This window comes from Radiomyces spectabilis (genome assembly GCF_025331425.1).
Source record: "Radiomyces spectabilis strain NRRL 2753 chromosome Unknown BYT42scaffold_2, whole genome shotgun sequence".
NCBI lineage: Eukaryota > Fungi > Mucoromycota > Mucoromycetes > Mucorales > Radiomycetaceae > Radiomyces > Radiomyces spectabilis.
Window position 1 is genome coordinate 1,740,235 of NW_026251927.1, and position 16,036 is coordinate 1,756,270.

At 44.7% G+C, this 16,036-nt stretch overlaps 6 protein-coding genes across 6 annotated transcripts; 2 read left to right on the forward strand and 4 right to left on the reverse strand.

The window, feature by feature from the left end:
• Positions 1-509: 509 nt before the first annotated feature.
• BYT42DRAFT_610640 (uncharacterized protein) lies at positions 510-3,392 on the forward strand (the record flags this gene model as incomplete). The annotated part of the gene is made up of 1 exon (XM_051571411.1): positions 510-3,392. The coding sequence occupies one exon, from the start codon at positions 510-512 to the stop codon at positions 3,390-3,392; it is 2,883 nt and encodes a 960-aa protein (XP_051427346.1).
• A 1,522-nt stretch (positions 3,393-4,914) lies between these two features.
• BYT42DRAFT_610641 (Rho GTPase activation protein) lies at positions 4,915-6,877 on the reverse strand (the record flags this gene model as incomplete). The annotated part of the gene is made up of 6 exons (XM_051571412.1): positions 4,915-5,807; positions 5,913-5,990; positions 6,050-6,102; positions 6,166-6,190; positions 6,261-6,422; positions 6,532-6,877. 6 exons carry the CDS (start codon positions 6,875-6,877, stop codon positions 4,915-4,917), a joined length of 1,557 nt encoding a protein of 518 aa, XP_051427347.1.
• A 1,916-nt stretch (positions 6,878-8,793) lies between these two features.
• BYT42DRAFT_610642 (uncharacterized protein) lies at positions 8,794-9,905 on the reverse strand (the record flags this gene model as incomplete). Its single annotated transcript, XM_051571413.1, has 5 exons — positions 8,794-8,930; positions 9,113-9,140; positions 9,207-9,332; positions 9,570-9,694; positions 9,770-9,905. 5 exons carry the CDS (start codon positions 9,903-9,905, stop codon positions 8,794-8,796), a joined length of 552 nt encoding a protein of 183 aa, XP_051427348.1.
• Positions 9,824-11,094, reverse strand: BYT42DRAFT_556781 (uncharacterized protein). The gene is made up of 4 exons (XM_051566818.1): positions 10,802-11,094; positions 10,618-10,746; positions 10,356-10,557; positions 9,824-10,289 (listed from the first exon to the last, which is right to left on the reverse strand). The coding sequence occupies exons 1-4, from the start codon at positions 10,985-10,987 to the stop codon at positions 10,090-10,092; spliced, it is 717 nt and encodes a 238-aa protein (XP_051427349.1). The 5' UTR covers positions 10,988-11,094; the 3' UTR covers positions 9,824-10,089.
• Positions 11,095-12,078: 984 nt separating this feature from the next.
• On the forward strand, positions 12,079-13,919 carry BYT42DRAFT_193540 (uncharacterized protein). The gene is made up of 3 exons (XM_051562473.1): positions 12,079-12,236; positions 12,295-12,660; positions 12,791-13,919. Exons 2-3 carry the CDS (start codon positions 12,375-12,377, stop codon positions 13,615-13,617), a joined length of 1,113 nt encoding a protein of 370 aa, XP_051427350.1. The 5' UTR covers positions 12,079-12,236; positions 12,295-12,374; the 3' UTR covers positions 13,618-13,919.
• On the reverse strand, positions 13,906-15,595 carry BYT42DRAFT_556786 (uncharacterized protein). Its single transcript, XM_051566819.1, has 5 exons — positions 15,100-15,595; positions 14,890-14,993; positions 14,609-14,819; positions 14,351-14,545; positions 13,906-14,269 (listed from the first exon to the last, which is right to left on the reverse strand). The coding sequence occupies exons 1-5, from the start codon at positions 15,494-15,496 to the stop codon at positions 14,190-14,192; spliced, it is 987 nt and encodes a 328-aa protein (XP_051427351.1). The 5' UTR covers positions 15,497-15,595; the 3' UTR covers positions 13,906-14,189.
• Positions 15,596-16,036: the final 441 nt, after the last annotated feature.

Below are 16,036 nucleotides of genomic sequence, written 5' to 3' on the forward strand. Positions count from 1 at the left end.
AACTAAATATCTGCACAGTCGATCCTTGGTCTCTACCGAATCGTACAGATCTTCGCCTCCGTTTCAGATTATTTTTTGCAACATGTTGCGCTCTTTCTTGTTTCTCGTCGATTTATTTCGGCCGGATAACGGGTCCCTGAAAGGGCCGAGCTGAAAGAGTTTTCCTTTTTTGCTGACCAACTCAGCCGTTTGAGACAGTTCATTGGCATAAGTGTCGAAGAAACTCGACTGGCCTAGAAGGTTCTGTCCAATCATGTTGCGTAATTGCCACTTTTCAAAAGCCGCCTATAGGTTTCGGATAGTTTTTGAGTCAAAAAGAAAAAAATAAAAAAAATTAGCACAGTCAACACATGTTGGGGCCCTAGTGCTTTTCAAACGCCGGTTACGGCCTCTGCCAAAGAAAAAAAAAAGGCCTAATCGTTTTTTCCTGTTCGTGAAAAAATTCCTTCGATTTTCGATTGCTATTTTGTTTTATTAACGTTGTACCTCGTTACAATTATTTCATTACAATGTATGGTGTCAAGGGAACGACATCATTCATCAATACCGTAGCACGCCAAGGCGTGCTATCCAAACAGCTTACCGCAGCTCACGCCACTCCCAAAACCACAGCGTACCTGAACTCATTCCCTTCTCGTAATGTGTCGGCCAAGTTTTCATATACCACCAGCCGTGCATCTACACAATTTGGACCCAACAAGTCGTCGTTGCAACAGCAGCAACAAGATCAGAATGACAATTCTTCTCGATCTCGTTTCCAGGGCCGTCACCAATGGCCACTTTCCAAATTATCCACTACCCAGCAGCTGCGCTTCCGATCGACGCTCAATGCCGCTACTGAGGTCTTGTCGGAGGCGCCTTCGGTGGGCGAACTGAATGCCCGTATTTTGGAAGCAGCACGAAAGAACAATCCTCAGGCCGTTGTCGCTGAATTTACGGCGGGCAAAGAAGCCGGCGCTCAATTATCCGAGCAGACGTACGAAGCCGTCGTCAAGGCCTACGGCACCCTTCGCAAAGAGAACCAGTCTTTGAAGCCTCTTTTGAGTGTCTACGATGATATGGTGGCTCACGGTATTCGGCCCACTTCTCACACTTACGCTATGCTCATTCGATCGTTATGTTTGCGGGATCGCGAGGTCAACAAGACATTGACCATGCTTCGTAACCGCAATGCTCGTTTTGCAGGCACTGTGTCAGCCAATGACTTGACCGATCTTGAATCCGAGAACAACTTTGAACAAGCCATTGCTCTTTTCAATCAAGCCGTCCAAGAGAACCAGACCCAGGATTTCGACACTGACCTCTACAACAAGCTGCTGCAGACTGTTTCGCACAAAGGCAATACCAAGGATGGTCTTTACATCTTTGAACAGTTGGAGAATGCCAAGAACGCCAAGGCTAACAGTGTCACTTTTGCTGCTTTGGTGTCTCTTTTCGGTGTGGCCGGCGATCTCGGCGCCATCAACGAATGTTTCATGGAATACCAGGTGTTGAAGAAGAAACTTGACCGCCACCACGAGCCCCTGGTCGTCTACAACGCTTTGGTCCGCGCTTACATTGACGCTGGTGATTTACAGGGCGCCATCAATGTCGTTGACCAAGTTATGCCCAATGACAAGGTGGAAGCTAGCATCTTCACCTACAATCTTATCATCCGCAAGGTGTGCAGTGACGGCGATCTTCCCAAGGCGGCGGAGCTTATCGAGAAGCTGGTCTCTGATCCATCGTTGCCCAAGCCGGACGAACACACGTACAGCCACTTGTTGACGGCGTACTGTCGCGCGGGCGATCTGGCCAAGGCTACCGAGACCTACGAAGTACTGATCCAAAAGGATATCAGCAAACAGTTTGGCCATTTGGCCAACTACATCCAACTGTGTGCCCGACAAGGCGAACCGGATAAAGCCGTTAGCGTAATTACCGACATGTGTGGACGTGGTTTGAATTTGGATGTGAACCTGAGCCGCACCGTGATTTCGGCGTACATCAAGGCTGGCAACTGGGCCAAGGTCACGGCCACCCTGGATAAGTTTGTCGACTTGTATTTCCGACACACCTACGTTCGCAATGGCAGTCCCATGGTGGACTATGTGCATGAAGTCGCTACGGAAGCCAAGGATCTCGCGACGTCGTTGAAGGTTATGCAGATCATGATGAAGTGGAAGATCCCTTCGTCCGGTACGGTGGCGGAGAAGATTGCTCGCAAGTACGAAATGACCAAACGGGATCCTGAAGCCTGGGCCGCTTTCACACGAACGGCCAACGAATTGTCATTCAACACATTGTATGAAGCAGCATTCCGAAGAGAAGACTCTCGCGAAACATTCATCACCATGGCATTTTCACTGCTGAGCGATATGATTGCCGTTGGCGTCCAGCCCACCGGTAGTCTGTACGTACGTGTACAAGCGCGTTTGCAGAAATACGCTACATACGAAGCCGAGGTCCGATGGAAGGAACAGTTCGCGCCGTTCTTGCCGGTCATTGAAGAACGTATTGCTCAAGAACAGCAAGAAATTGGTGATTCCGATAAATCGACTGCACCTGCGGTGACCATGCTTTCGGATATGCAATCTGGCGAAGCGCTTGGTGCGGCTCTCAGTGGCGATTTTGACAAGGCAATCAGTATCATGAAGGAGAAGATTATCGACCAAGGCTACGTACCGACCCCTGAAGCTGTACGTGATATGATCCAACATGCTTCCAAGTTCAACAACTTGCAAGCCGCTCAATCCATTTTTGAAACCGTGGGTCCGTCCCTGCATCGTCTGGACAAACATCGTCTTACCCGCGGCAATCAGGTCATTCTGAATACCATGCTGGTCGCCTATGCACGTAACAACCAGTTCCCCATGGCCCAGTCTTACTACCAGAAACTACGTGAACAGAACTTACTTCCTGACGGTGACGCTTACGCGTCGTTGTTGGCATGTGCCGGTAATTCGCCGGATGATGCCTCCATGGATCCCTTGAAGATATACAAAGAAGTCAAGCAACACAAGGTCCGTCTGTCCGTGTATTTCTTCAATGTGGCCATCTCTCGCCTGGTCAAGACCAATCGTATCGACGACGCTTTACACATCTTCAGGGACATGAAGGCTGAAGGCTTCCAACCGAATTCGGTCACTTACGCCGCGGTGATTTCCGCTTGTCTCCACCAGCACGACGAAGCGCAGGCTACACGATATTTTAACGAGATGGTGTCGTCGCCGAAATACCAGCCACGTATTGGGGCTTTCAACCACATGATTCAGTATTATTGGCAGCAAGACAATCCCAACAAAGCGCTAGAGTACTATCATCTTTTGCATCAGTACAACCTGAAGCCTTCCGATCACACCACAAGATTGCTTCAGCAAATCCAAGGTGAAGAAGCGGTGACCGCCGCCTAAAACTATTTTGCATGTCTCATCATCTACAATTTTCTTTTTCCCCGTTTGTTCGGTGCTCATACATACAATTACTGTACACTTTATTGAACTTTTTCCAAGATTTTTAAAAGTCAAGCAACTAGCTAAATATGAAAGGTCAAAATAGATAAACCATTGAAAACACTAGAACAATCAAACAAAAAAATGCCAAGCATTTACTGTATGGCAGTAAAGCAAAATGTGGACTTACCTTTAGCCCTCAAAAGCCTTTGTTGCCCAGGACAAGCAACCGAATGGTCTGGGCAGACCACGCAATGCCATGCAGCGCAGTCAATGGGCACATGGTTGATGGTTTATAAACCGTCATACAAGTTTTATTTGTCAGCATCAACGTCGTTGAGCTCGCTTTTGTTTTGTTGGAAAAAGAAAAGAAAGAAAAAGGGAATTCTAGGAGAAGATGAAGACCTCGACAGATGTGGGAGTGTTTTTCGGAAAAAGAAAGGACTTTGACAGACGCGATGATACGCATTTTTATAGACTTTAATTATAGACTGCAGTGTGAAGGGTCACTTTCGGGAATTCTCGTGATAAATATCAAAACGTCAAGAGAGGTGATGGGGCAGGAATCCCAAAAGTGCGAACAAAAGACTACCTTGCCACCGAATGAGGAAGAACCGAAAAACTAGGGGCAGTGTTATGATACAAGAACCTTTTTTGGTTTCTTGCATCCGATTGAGAAGCTTCAAACGTCAACAGTAAATGCACCTGGTTGCTTGGTTGGTTAGTTGGTTGATTGAGGGATCAAGTTTCCGCTTCTTTCTCCTGAATAGTAGGAGCAGACATCGCCAGCAAATGTTCAAAGATAAGGGTAAAGCAAGCGGGTTCATGTTGTACAGTGTGACCAATTGATACTAAGGATCGAGCCGATGCGGGGGTCAGATCTGTTTTGCCTATTGACAAAAAAGGCATTCCGTATACTGTACAAATGTCAATGGAGATATTTGGGAGCTTAAAAAGGGGGCCGTTTCTTGTCAAGAGAACTCGTTCAATCGACCCAATTGCCTGGAATGTTTGTATTACCGTAATGTGTCGCCTCTTTTTTAAAGACAAGTTGTTAAATTAAAAAACCTATTTGCCTATTAGAAAACTGTGTTTGTGGCCGCTACACGACATACTGTAGTTACAGTGAGATCTGGAAATAAATTTCCAGAATAAATGAAGATGGAGATGTGCATCACTTCAAAGCAGTGTAAATATGGTAAAAAGAAGGGACACAGCATCAATCCTTTCTTTCTCTTATCATCGCCGGTCTCACCAACGCTGAATTCCGTTTGGCGAGTTATGTGGAAATTCGATACGCCTGCTAATATTTCTCACTGTCTGATCTAAAGAGGCAAATTATCTTTTCAGTTAAAACATCATCCAATTCATAGGCGACAATTAATGTATATAATTTACAAAACTTCATTTTCTGATACATTTGCGTTTGTGTTTGAGTTTGAGATTTAAGACGGGATATCTTGCATTCTTTTTGTTTTTATTGTTATCCATGATGACTTTTCTGAGAGTTGCTGTTGATCATTGTCTCAAACTGACGACCGATGGCTTCCACGCGACTACCAGCTCGTTTCCATGTGGTTCGTACGGGTAAACGATCGGTGAAAGGAAGTGGGGCGGAAGAGACAGATTTAGATCGTGGTTTGGTGGTTTCTCGTACTAATTCAGGAGACATGGCCTTGCTGTGCTGTTCTGAATGTTGTCGTACATGGTATGAGGTGGATGGCGAGCCTTCGGGCGATCTAAAGTACTCCGTCCCCGGTTTCGGCGTGGGCGATCGACTAGGTTTGGGAGGAGGCACACGGGTGGGGGAAAGCGGCAATCGCAATAAATCCGTATCGGATCGTGTTTTGCTGTGTTGCTGTTCGCTCGATTTCGTCAAGGACAGACCGGCGAGCGCGCCGTCGAGAGGGGAGGGTTTGGATGAAGTCGGTAACTGACAAGGTCGCACAGGCAAAGGTGGAGGCGGGGCCGGACCAGCCGGCGCGTCGCCAAACACCTCTTCAAAATATTCCACCATGCAATGAAACAAAGCACGGCCAATACCCAACGTTGGTATAAAGATGAGGGCAAGGTTGGATATTGACATTCGATTTTCCGGTTCATGGTCGGCCACCTGTTTCAAATGCCGACATAATGACTGAAGTAGGCTGAGATTGTAAGGAGGAAGACGGTTGGTGATACTGCGTAATGATGTCAGTAATGCACGAGAGATCGGAGGTAACTGGCCATCCTCCGATCGTGCAAACGAGCTTGAAAGACTGACGGTGCTTTCCATCGCTTCTTTTTGCTTTTCATCGATCGGCTGTGATTTGATGAGTTCCATGATCAGTCGATTATACTCTCGCCCAATATCGTTGGGTACAATGGGTTCTGGTACTGTATATCATTGATTTTAGTTGGTTCATCATCATGATGCCGTAATCTATCACTGCAACTTCGCATCTTCCTCTTTCCCACAAACGACAGTCGGATGATACTTACATTCTCTCAGGTACATTTTCAAAAGAGTGCCTACGGCATGGGGATCCGGCTGTGATACGTTGAAATCAATGTCGGAGCCTAGCATATCTGGCGGTTATTTATCACGACCATCCGTGTCAAGTTCTCTTAATGCTTACCATCATCAAAAATTGCTTTCAAACGGTTGACAGTAGTTATACTTCCTGGTATCCTATTCCAATCTCGGATAAACAAAAGAGAACATCAAAAAGACATCGGTCTACACCATGGTTACCTGTATATGCCAACCTCGTGGATACCTTGATCATGAAAATTAGAACCAGACATGAATATAGGCCTCGCTTCAATATCAAAGAAAAAAGTACGAACCATAAGTATCTAAATAATCGATACATCGCCGAAAGACCGCGGGAACAAGATCGTCATCTTCAATCCTTGTTAAAGCAACGGCAATTTCCAAAGGCATGCCGAAAATAGAATTTTCTGAAGGTGACGATGGTGACGTCCGTAGTGATACCGTAGACGAGCCTTCTGAAATAATGAGAGAACACCACGTAATTAATAATAAAATTCATGGATGGCTCTGTGTAAAAGCTAATACATATTGTCCAAGGGCATTTCTCCTTTTATCTCTGCGTACCTCTTTCTGCTCGTTCTTTTTTCCAGCGGTCGACGGCTTCTTTCCCCTTGCGACCCCATTCAATGCTTGTCTCTCTTGCTAAATGGCCGTACATGACTCCGCGAGATTTCCATTCGGGAAGTTTTTCTTGCATGGTGGCATTAAGTTCCGACTTTTTCGCTTCGACCCTGAACCGAGTATCTCGCACGGTGTCGGCTAGCTTGGAGAAGAAGACGGAACTGGAAGTGTTGTTGGGGTTCGTTGGATGCTTCTCTTCTGCATTGCCCGAGAAATCCGACAGTGCTGAAGACGAAGACGACGACGACGACGAGGATAAAGAGCGTGACAGAGATGAAGAGCGCCGCATAGCAGGGGGGAAACGCAAAACAAAAGCCGCTCGAAATATCAAGAGGGTTTCCAATTCATGCGGTCCGTTTCAATGTGGAAGGAAAAAAAAATGTGCTCATGTGTGACTGACTTTTGGCACCCAGCGGAGCCAGAAAAAAGTCCCAACAAGGGATAGGCGGGCTTCACCTGGAGTGCACCATCCCGCATGAAAAAAAACCACAGTCGATGTTTGTCTCTACTTCAACCGCTCTACAGCGTCATACCTCTGGTAGATGGTTTAAAAATGGTGTTAAGTGTGCACCGCAGGTCGCGTTCCGACGCGGCTCTGGAAACACCTATACAGGGAATTGATATGGATACAGTAACCAAATTAAAAATATTCCGTTCGTTGAGGATAAGTTACCGGTTCTTTCGCCTCATTGCATGAAGACGCAACAAACCCTAAACACTTCTTCCAAAACAGCTCTGTCTTTATGGGCGGAAAGGAAAACAAATTGTTGGATTCCGTCCAACGCAAGATATGCAGTAGCGCCAGATTATTTGCATCCCGCTTCAATATGGTATAATCTTCGGCCAGTCGTCGAAAAAGTTGCTATTTTTTAGGAGCCATCAATAAAAAATTCTTACGGTGGATTATAGGGACGTCTCACCCTGTAAGATGCGTTTGGCTTTAAAATTGTGGTCTATTTGATTTTTCGTGTTTGTAGATATTTAAAATCTCTGATTGATAGCGGCGTGAACTGGCGTCCTGAGGAGGAGCCTTCGGCGGTGTTCATCGTGTGGTAAAGCTCTGGTCAGAGTATAGTTGAGATATAGATGGAAAAAGAAATAAGATATATAAAGATAAGAAGAGATCAGAGATATAAAGGCAGGAAGTGATGAGCCATATATAGGGAAGAAAAGATAAGAGATAAAAGAAATTTCGGACGTCGTATTATGACAGATCAAGTCACGCACATACAATTGACCATTTTCTGCCATATTGCACTATGTAACCAATCGTTCTTTTGGAAATATTGTAAAGTAAGTCAAGCCTGATGCCGATCAAACCGTTCAAAAAAAAAAAGTCGCCTGTTTGCCTCGCGTCGCCCTCGCGTACTGGAACATTTGAGGACATCGTTGCTCTAACTTTATTCATGCGTCATGGCTTCATGCATCACTCGAGATCGAACCTATTTACACCGAAGCAATCCATCTCAGACTTGTTTGAATTAAGAATCACAGGCCTGACATGGCAGCGAAAGGACTGAATCATAAAGAAGACCGATATAGATGATGCGAAACATTGGAGAAATGGGTTGTCTCTCTTAGGAACTATAGGAAACCATTTCTTTTTATATCGAAAAAAGCATATTGTATTGAACGATTGAACTGTTAATGTGACAAAGTTACCTCCAGCTGCTGTAGGCTCACAAATGCTACCAGCGATTGTTCGTTATTACCATATTCAAAATGCATGAAATGGCTGTATTACAGAAAGGTTGGCTCGTCTCAATCTTCTTGGTGACATTGTCATAAAACCATATCCCCTTCAAAAGTCTCTGAACAATACCTTGTACAGCCAATCAAAAAGCTATGAAAGGAAAAGAGCCTCATCGTCCAGAATCTATACATGCGATATTCAATGCTTAGTTCCTCAAGGACACGTTTTCATTTTCAAGACAGAAGTGCCCAATGAACTTTCCTTATTTATCAGTCGATCGAGAAGACATGTCTAAAGGTGCACCTGAATATGAAGGTCGAAGGAGTTTGCATCCTCTGCTTGCATTGACGCTACTATGTGACCCAAAGCGGCCTTCTTTCTTGTTTCGAGTATAGATAGAGGTTCGTTCCGAACAAACATGCCTATCCTAGGCGCGCATGACGTGCCAATGGCAGAGCCACACCGAGCGCGAGGATCCAAAGACAGCACCGATGACATTTACTCCGTTATCATCATTGTCCATCATGATAGCCTGTGCGTAAATGCCGTGGTCGACCTTCAGCCAACGGAGTCACTTCCGCACAGGAAACATCGATAAAGTACCCGTAACCATCCACGCTAATGTGACACCTTTGCCAATCACCGTAGACTTGGCAACAATCGTTTTAAGATAGAATCTTTTGTCATCCACATTCCTAACTGTGTTATGCGTGGCGTCCATACACACAATAGCAGAGTTGTTCGTCAAAAGCTATACCGAGTTTATTTTATTGCTTTGAAAAGAATAGACTAATCTCAAACTATGATAAAACATGATACTCTTCCACTTACCTCGATCTGCCATGTTGCTCATAAAGGCCTACATGCAGCACCCACCATCACCGGCATTGTACTTGCAGAAATGGCCAGCTTCTTCAATACTCACTTGCCACAAACGCAAGCTCTCATTCACATGATCATGGAGATGCGAGTTCTTCAGAAGTCGCTGAATCGCGTTGTACACATGCATGTAGCCGATGGAGATCGGGATGAGGGCCTCACCATTCCACACCTGAATAAGAAACATGACGAGTATGAGTATTATCTAGTTATGTTACCCATAATATACCTTAGTCAAAGTGTCACTGTTCAAACGAAGCCATCTCATTAAGTGTTTTTGCGTTGCACTTGCTCTTCTATCCAGTTTGATATGCCCAGATCAGGTCCTCCAAATTGTCCTGCGATGTGGCCCACATGTTTCCAATGATAGGTCACCTTGACAAAACTCTGTCAGCCTCAAAGGAGGCACAGAGATTCGGGCTTGACATCCACAACGGATGGAAGGCTTGATGCGTCGCGGTGGAGTGGTAGCTACCAGCACGATGACAGGTATAATGCTCGCGAATGAAGAGAGCGCCAGGAGCAGAGTAAGACCTATGTACAAAAGTACAGTAATAGCTACAAGACGTATTAGTTACCTGCAGATGTTTACGATAGGAAATGACTTACCTCTCTTCTTGTTCCTTAACGAGCGAGCAATGTCGTCTTGCCGGAGCATGAAGACAGCAGGGGATTCAGCGGCGAAGGGGCCGGCGGGCTGAACAACAGCAGCAGTGATATCGTTGAAGGCTTGCAGGACGGACATGACTTACGTAGAAACGGGTGGCAGAAAGAAAAAGGAGGATATAAAGAACGCGTATCATTGTTTATTGTTACAATTTTCGTGCAGAAACTGATGACGTGCGCGGCACAAAATAAGTTCTTCGTAGGAGGTTTGATGACGACATATGCAGAGGATGCGAGGAATGAGATGATTTGGGACACACAATTTAGTGCGAGGGTGAAACTTGTCGAAGGGTATCGAGTTGTTTCTGGACAGCGCGTTGAAGATACGCCATTCTGTCATCCGCTCTTTGGAGATTCTTCCATGTGCGATCGGATTTGGCGATTTGGACATTTTCGGTGATTAATTCTTGCAGACGTAAGAGTTGCTCGGCAACGAGTTGCATGGTGTCCTTGGTGGGAAAGACTATACGAAGAAAGTCAGTTTCACACAGTTTGGTAACCAACCTGTCCTAGAATCATCGTCACTTACCTTTTTGCTCTCTGGCTATTTTCGTTAAAAAGGCGAGAGAGTTTTTATATTCGTCCACGGTTTGGATTTGCTTGTCTAATCGATCGATTTCCACCTCCAAATTATACTGCAACGCTTCTTGAGCCATGACAGCTCTACGGGCCTTTTCCAGTTCCAGATCCAAAAGCGCTTCGTCTTCGGCGGTATAGTCAAATTTTAGATCCTACTTCATCATTAAGCAACCAACTATACAAAAATTCCGTAGAGCAAAAATATTAAGTACCTTGTGGTGATCAAGGGTGATGTCGATGTCTTTGGGTAATTTCAATACATTGTCGAACAGATACTGTTCAAAAATATTGAAAGACGAGTCCATGACGCTTTCTAGCTTTTGTTCAAAGTTGCCCAATTCCTGCTGTGGGGGTTAGCGTCATGGTGACCAAGTCTCGTTTCACATTAGGTCTTACGTCGTGCAGTTGCTTAGGATTCATTCCGTTGATGGAGACTAGGTACTGTTCAAGGCCTTCAATGGCGAGGTACACTACGGCATTGCAGGCATCGTAGATCGCATCGGAAACGTGTACTGGCAAAAAACCAAAATGTTCGGCCAAAAACTCCATGTCATCGTAGACACGCCAGTTGGGAGGGAGCATCTTCGGACAAAACAGAACAAAAAGTTCCCAAAAAAAAAAGAGGTAGAGCACCGATGGGTTGGGCTGAAAGCGAAAGGAAAGCGTAAATCGCAAAGCGACGCGCCTCTGTTCTTTTTTTCTTTTGCAAACGCGATCCAATCACAAGCTCCGATTTGTTTTTTATTTTTTCTTCGCTCGCAAAGTCTTTTATTTTCGCTCAATCGCTACTATGAAGCATATTTTCGAACATCACATATTCATTAGGTAAACTCTAAATGTCACAAGTCAACTTGATTACTGAATATCTCCATAAACTATCATAAGATGTTTATTTTTAGAAATGGACTGAGCGGTTATGATCTAATCAAACCATTGTTTGGCTGCTGTTATCACACCAAATCATAGTAGTATTCATATCCGTTTAGAGGTTATGCGATCACTTGTCGTTGCCGCATGCACCGATATTGTGATTATCTGCATCATGCAGAAACCGGTTCTAAATGAATACACAAATGAAATACAACGGTAACCAAGACGCACTCATTGAAAAATTGATATCCGACACTGACGCTTCCCCCCTTTTTTTCCTTTGGGCCTGCTACATAACATAACTATCTATACCAATCTTGGCATATTATACTGTATGTCAAGTCTCATAACCCAATACCAAGGAATATCTGTCACGAGCATCAACTTCAAGAAAAAAATCGTAGCAGGCCTGACTTGCAAATAGCCCTCGTCCATTCTATCTTTGGTTCTTTCTCCAAAAGCACAGACCCGATGGTTAATACAACGGAAGGCAGCTGATAACAGTGATGAAATTCATTGCATCAACGATGTTGAGCTTCCGTGATAACTTGTGGCAGTGGCGATGACTCGACGCAAGGTTGTGAACGCTGAACGGAAGAATTGGTGCTTGAAAGAAGATCCGTAGTTTGGAACTTTCAGTAGAACATCATCATAAAAAGCTTCGTCCCACCCAAGCAGCTACTTTGCTGCTGCTGTAGGTGAAAAGTGAGGGGAAAAGAGCGTGGAAATCGAGGGAAGCGAAAAGAAAAAAAAATGGAGCGCGTATCGGATGACAGTCACGGCGTGAGTGAGCTCGATGGGCTCGCGATTTCCCGTTTGTTTTTTGGGGCCTATTCTTTTCCACTCACTTTGAATCGTTTCCTCCTTTTCTCTTTGTACATTTTCTACATTTCCTCCATCCCTCGAAAGAGCCGATTAATACTTGTTTCTTTTGATTGTATATAAAAAAAAAAATAACAAGGTAAACTTTGTCAACCCGCTTTCCAAGCTTTAGTCTCGAATAACATCGCCAAGCGTAGGAAATAACGTCATAAGCTTTTTTATTTTTCTTTTTCAGGTTTTTCGTGTATCATATAATCTTCTAGTTCGCAAACAAGTGATGGTTCAGAATATGGCTTCTCCAATTGCTCATGATAATCACAAATCAGTTTATATCAATGGCCATCACCCGCCTTATGACGGTGTCCACACCCCTCGCGCTTCTCCTCCTCATCCGCCGATGCCTATACCCATGCCCATGCCAATGATGGGCCAAGTGCCTCATCACCAACAAGCCTTCTTTACAGGTCACCCACCCCCACCACCACATTTTCAGACAGTGTATAACACAGAACAAGGCCCCCAAGCCTACTGTGACTACACATATCACATTGGATTTATGCAGGGCAAGTATTCCATCTCTGTGGAACCCCAACCTGGAACCTGGACGGATCAATTCTGTCCATGGATGACTGACAGGTCCTCATGGAAAAAAAAAGCAATTTCTCATTTATTTCTATTTCTATTCTTTTCTAGGCTACTTTTCGGATATAAATGTCGTCATTCCAGGCTTGTCCAAACCGTATGCATTGCATTCATTGAACTTATCGCGCTCACCCGTCTTGCGTCGTCGCCTCGCTCAGCTTGATCCTCATCAGCCCAGACTTCTCGAGCTCGATCTTCCCGTTTCGGCAGAGACCCTACACACGGTGATTGGATATCTTTACAAACCGCTCACTCAGCACGAAGTATTTTATCTGGTCAGCGAAAAACCGCGTTTGTGCGTAGAATTGTTGGAAGCGACGGAGGAATTGGAGTTGGATGGTTTACTTGACATGCTCCTGCATGCACTTGGTCAAAGCTTAAATCAATCGTCCATTCACTATTGGATCACCCAGATGCATCCTTTCCGTGATAAACAACGTCGATGGGTAGAGGCTATGGAACAGCGCATTATCCACTTTCTTACGGTCGGATTGTCGGTTCAGTTGGATGCTACGCCTTCCACCATTCGAATGACGGGCAATATCAATATTGGACATCACTCGGCCGATGGTTATATGCCTTCCAAGAGACCACTGGCTCGGGCCTTGATGGACCTCGCAGATATCTATGCTGCTTTGCCTGTCACCTACCTGAAACGATGTCTGGAACATGAGGAACTACCTGTGCAGGATACCATTCACCGCTATTGTTTCGCAAAGGAAGTATTGGCTCAACGGGCTCAGAAATACGGGAAATCCGGTGTATCGGTCATCCTACGCTTCGAGCACGGTCAATCCAAGATCCTGGTCGTTAGAAAAGCCGTCTTGGCCCCTGGTCGATGGGATCCTTCCAAGTATGATAATGATGAGGACGATTGAATAGGATGGAAGAAGAAAAAGCGCCAACTCGGCATTTGATCTCCCTTGCTCAATATTGACATGATCTGGTGGCGATGTCCTACGTGATATCCTCTTTTTTTTCCCTCCCATTTAATGATCTATCTGGTGGCATTTGTTATTTATCATGATTTCTCACCTTGTGTTTCCCCTTTTTATCACGTATGATATAGTAGTTTGTTGTTCGTTCAATTTTTACTTCATGCTCTGCATTTCCTATTATTCATGTCCCAAAAAAGCCAAGCGACATAAAAATCATTATGTTAACCTTCCTTTCTTATACAGCGTTCGTTTTTGACATTTGTTCGATGAGGACTGAAAACAAGTTTTACTTCAGATGAACATTGGATAAAAAAAAAAAAAGGAGGGGCGACCACTACTGTACAAAAACTAGTTCCTTTTCCTCTTCATCTAGTGTGATAAATAAAGTTGAAGAATGAAAAGAAACCGAAAAAACGATCACCAACAGGAAGATTATAACACGGGAGAATGAGGATTCCATGGATGTAGAAAAAAAAAAAGCATGAGATGGAATTTAAGCTTTGTTTGATTGATCAAGGATAAGAATGGATGCTTTTCTTGTAATCATCCATGTATACCCGCAGACGGACGTATTCGGGCGTTTGCATATCATCTATTGAAAAGCAACAATAACAGTCAACACTTGCTCTTGAACCTTATTTTGCATCTAATCATTCCCTCTGCAATAAGTTACCTTCACTGTAGGCTCTTCCTTGAACACCATAGGCCTTTTCAAGATAAGACCATAACTTTTCACTAACGATATCTGCGTGCGTTTCTGGGGCTGGACGATATTTATCCATGGGTAACCTGATATTGGGATCTAATGTTCCGTTGCTACGTGCAAGTTTCTGATTGGTGATGCGTCCAGGTAACGGTGAGCCTTCGCCTACATGAATCATTTTCCGGTCAGACAACCGCCCCATGATGAGACCGTTCCTTGTATACTTACGAGTTCGGAATAACATCCATGATCGACCCCACGTCTTCTCAATCAAATAATGCTTTAGTGACATATCTTCACGTCGAAGTTCCTGAATGTATAGTTGATGTTCCGCTCGACGTCGCCGGTCTAAATCGTTGATGGTGTCGTTGGATGTTAAACTCTCGGTAATGCCTTTGACCTTGTGCACTTCGTTACGGTCAGCGCTATCGTCACCAAGCTGTTCATCACAATAGTAACCGTCGATGAGCATCGCCATATGTCGGTCATTTTCTCTTTAGCGTGGTTACCTTGTGTTTAGAACCATCTTCCATGAATGTGTACAGTCCCTCTGAGCTCAGACTGAACAGAACGGCATACCGTTGCTTATTTTCTTGGGCACATGAGCTGCATACTACCATCAAAAGCTTAATCACTGCCACTTTTCTTTTCCATGTTATGCAAAAAATCTCCTTTCCCCGATGCCTTCAGCATTGCCACCAATCCAAAGGGCTTTTTACCTAGGGTGTTATCCGCTGGGTCCATATTAAGGTATTCCGCAGGGTTTGTTTTGCACAGATCGCAATTCGCCGTTTCTTTATGTGCGAGCGATGCTCGATACACGGCCCGTTTGGCATCCGTTACCTCATCGGGTACAGCACTCAAATACCGACTGGGACGGATGGCGCCTGTATACAAGAGATGTAACAGTCCAGCGTACGTTTCGTCCGGATGTTTGTAATTGATGCCATAATCACGTTCCACTAATTGTCGACACAGTAACTCATCGCTGAACAATTTGGAGAAATGTTTGTTTGCGAGGGATAACTGGAAAACGGATGGCACGTCAAGGTGCATGGCTAAGTTGATCAAGATCTCTGGCGTCAAACGTTCCATCGGCGTCTTGTTGCTGTACATTTCAGGAAGACGCGTCTATCTAGAGGAAGGCAAAAGATAAAAGAAAAAAGGGGTTCAACAGAAGAAGAAAAAAAATTTTAAGAACGAAAAAGAAAAGCGAAATTCAATCAACAGGGGGAGATGAAAAGGCGACCAGACTGGCGCAGTTTCAAGCTGATGTGACTGTCTTTATGGGTTCGGCCTTGGGGCCATCTTCCGAGAGAACATCCCAAAAATCTGGCCATGGTGTTTGGACCGACCCTGATGCGTGACAGAGATGCGTCGCGAGATTTATTGGATATGAGCTACAAAAACGCTACCATCGAATACATCATTAATCAAGCCAACGACATAACTGAATTCGGCCACTCGGATGGCTTTCGAATATGTTGAATTCGTCCACCAACAATTTTGTAGATAATCCATAACGCTTGCTGTTGAAGGATTCATTATTTTTGTCATGAACTCGATGCAAGTCGATGACTCCTTTCGTAAACTGCTCGTTACATAAATTTGTTAAGAGCAGTATACCGCTAATAAAGCCCCTCATTTGTGATCCAT

Coding starts and splice junctions, on each gene's coding strand:
- BYT42DRAFT_556781 (XM_051566818.1), bottom strand. CDS start 10,987: ATGCTCCCTCCCAACTGGCGTGTCTACGATGACATGGAGTTTTTGGCC. Junction 10,747..10,801: donor ATCCTAAGCAACTGCACGAC/GTAAGACCTAAT, acceptor CCCCCACAGCAG/GAATTGGGCAACTTTGAACA. Junction 10,290..10,355: donor AATAGCCAGAGAGCAAAAAG/GTAAGTGACGAT, acceptor TTCTTCGTATAG/TCTTTCCCACCAAGGACACC.
- BYT42DRAFT_193540 (XM_051562473.1), top strand. CDS start 12,375: ATGGTTCAGAATATGGCTTCTCCAATTGCTCATGATAATCACAAATCA. Junction 12,661..12,790: donor TCACATTGGATTTATGCAGG/GCAAGTATTCCA, acceptor ATTCTTTTCTAG/GCTACTTTTCGGATATAAAT.
- BYT42DRAFT_556786 (XM_051566819.1), bottom strand. CDS start 15,496: ATGTACAGCAACAAGACGCCGATGGAACGTTTGACGCCAGAGATCTTG. Junction 14,820..14,889: donor AAGATGGTTCTAAACACAAG/GTAACCACGCTA, acceptor TGTGATGAACAG/CTTGGTGACGATAGCGCTGA. Junction 14,546..14,608: donor ATGGATGTTATTCCGAACTC/GTAAGTATACAA, acceptor TGATTCATGTAG/GCGAAGGCTCACCGTTACCT.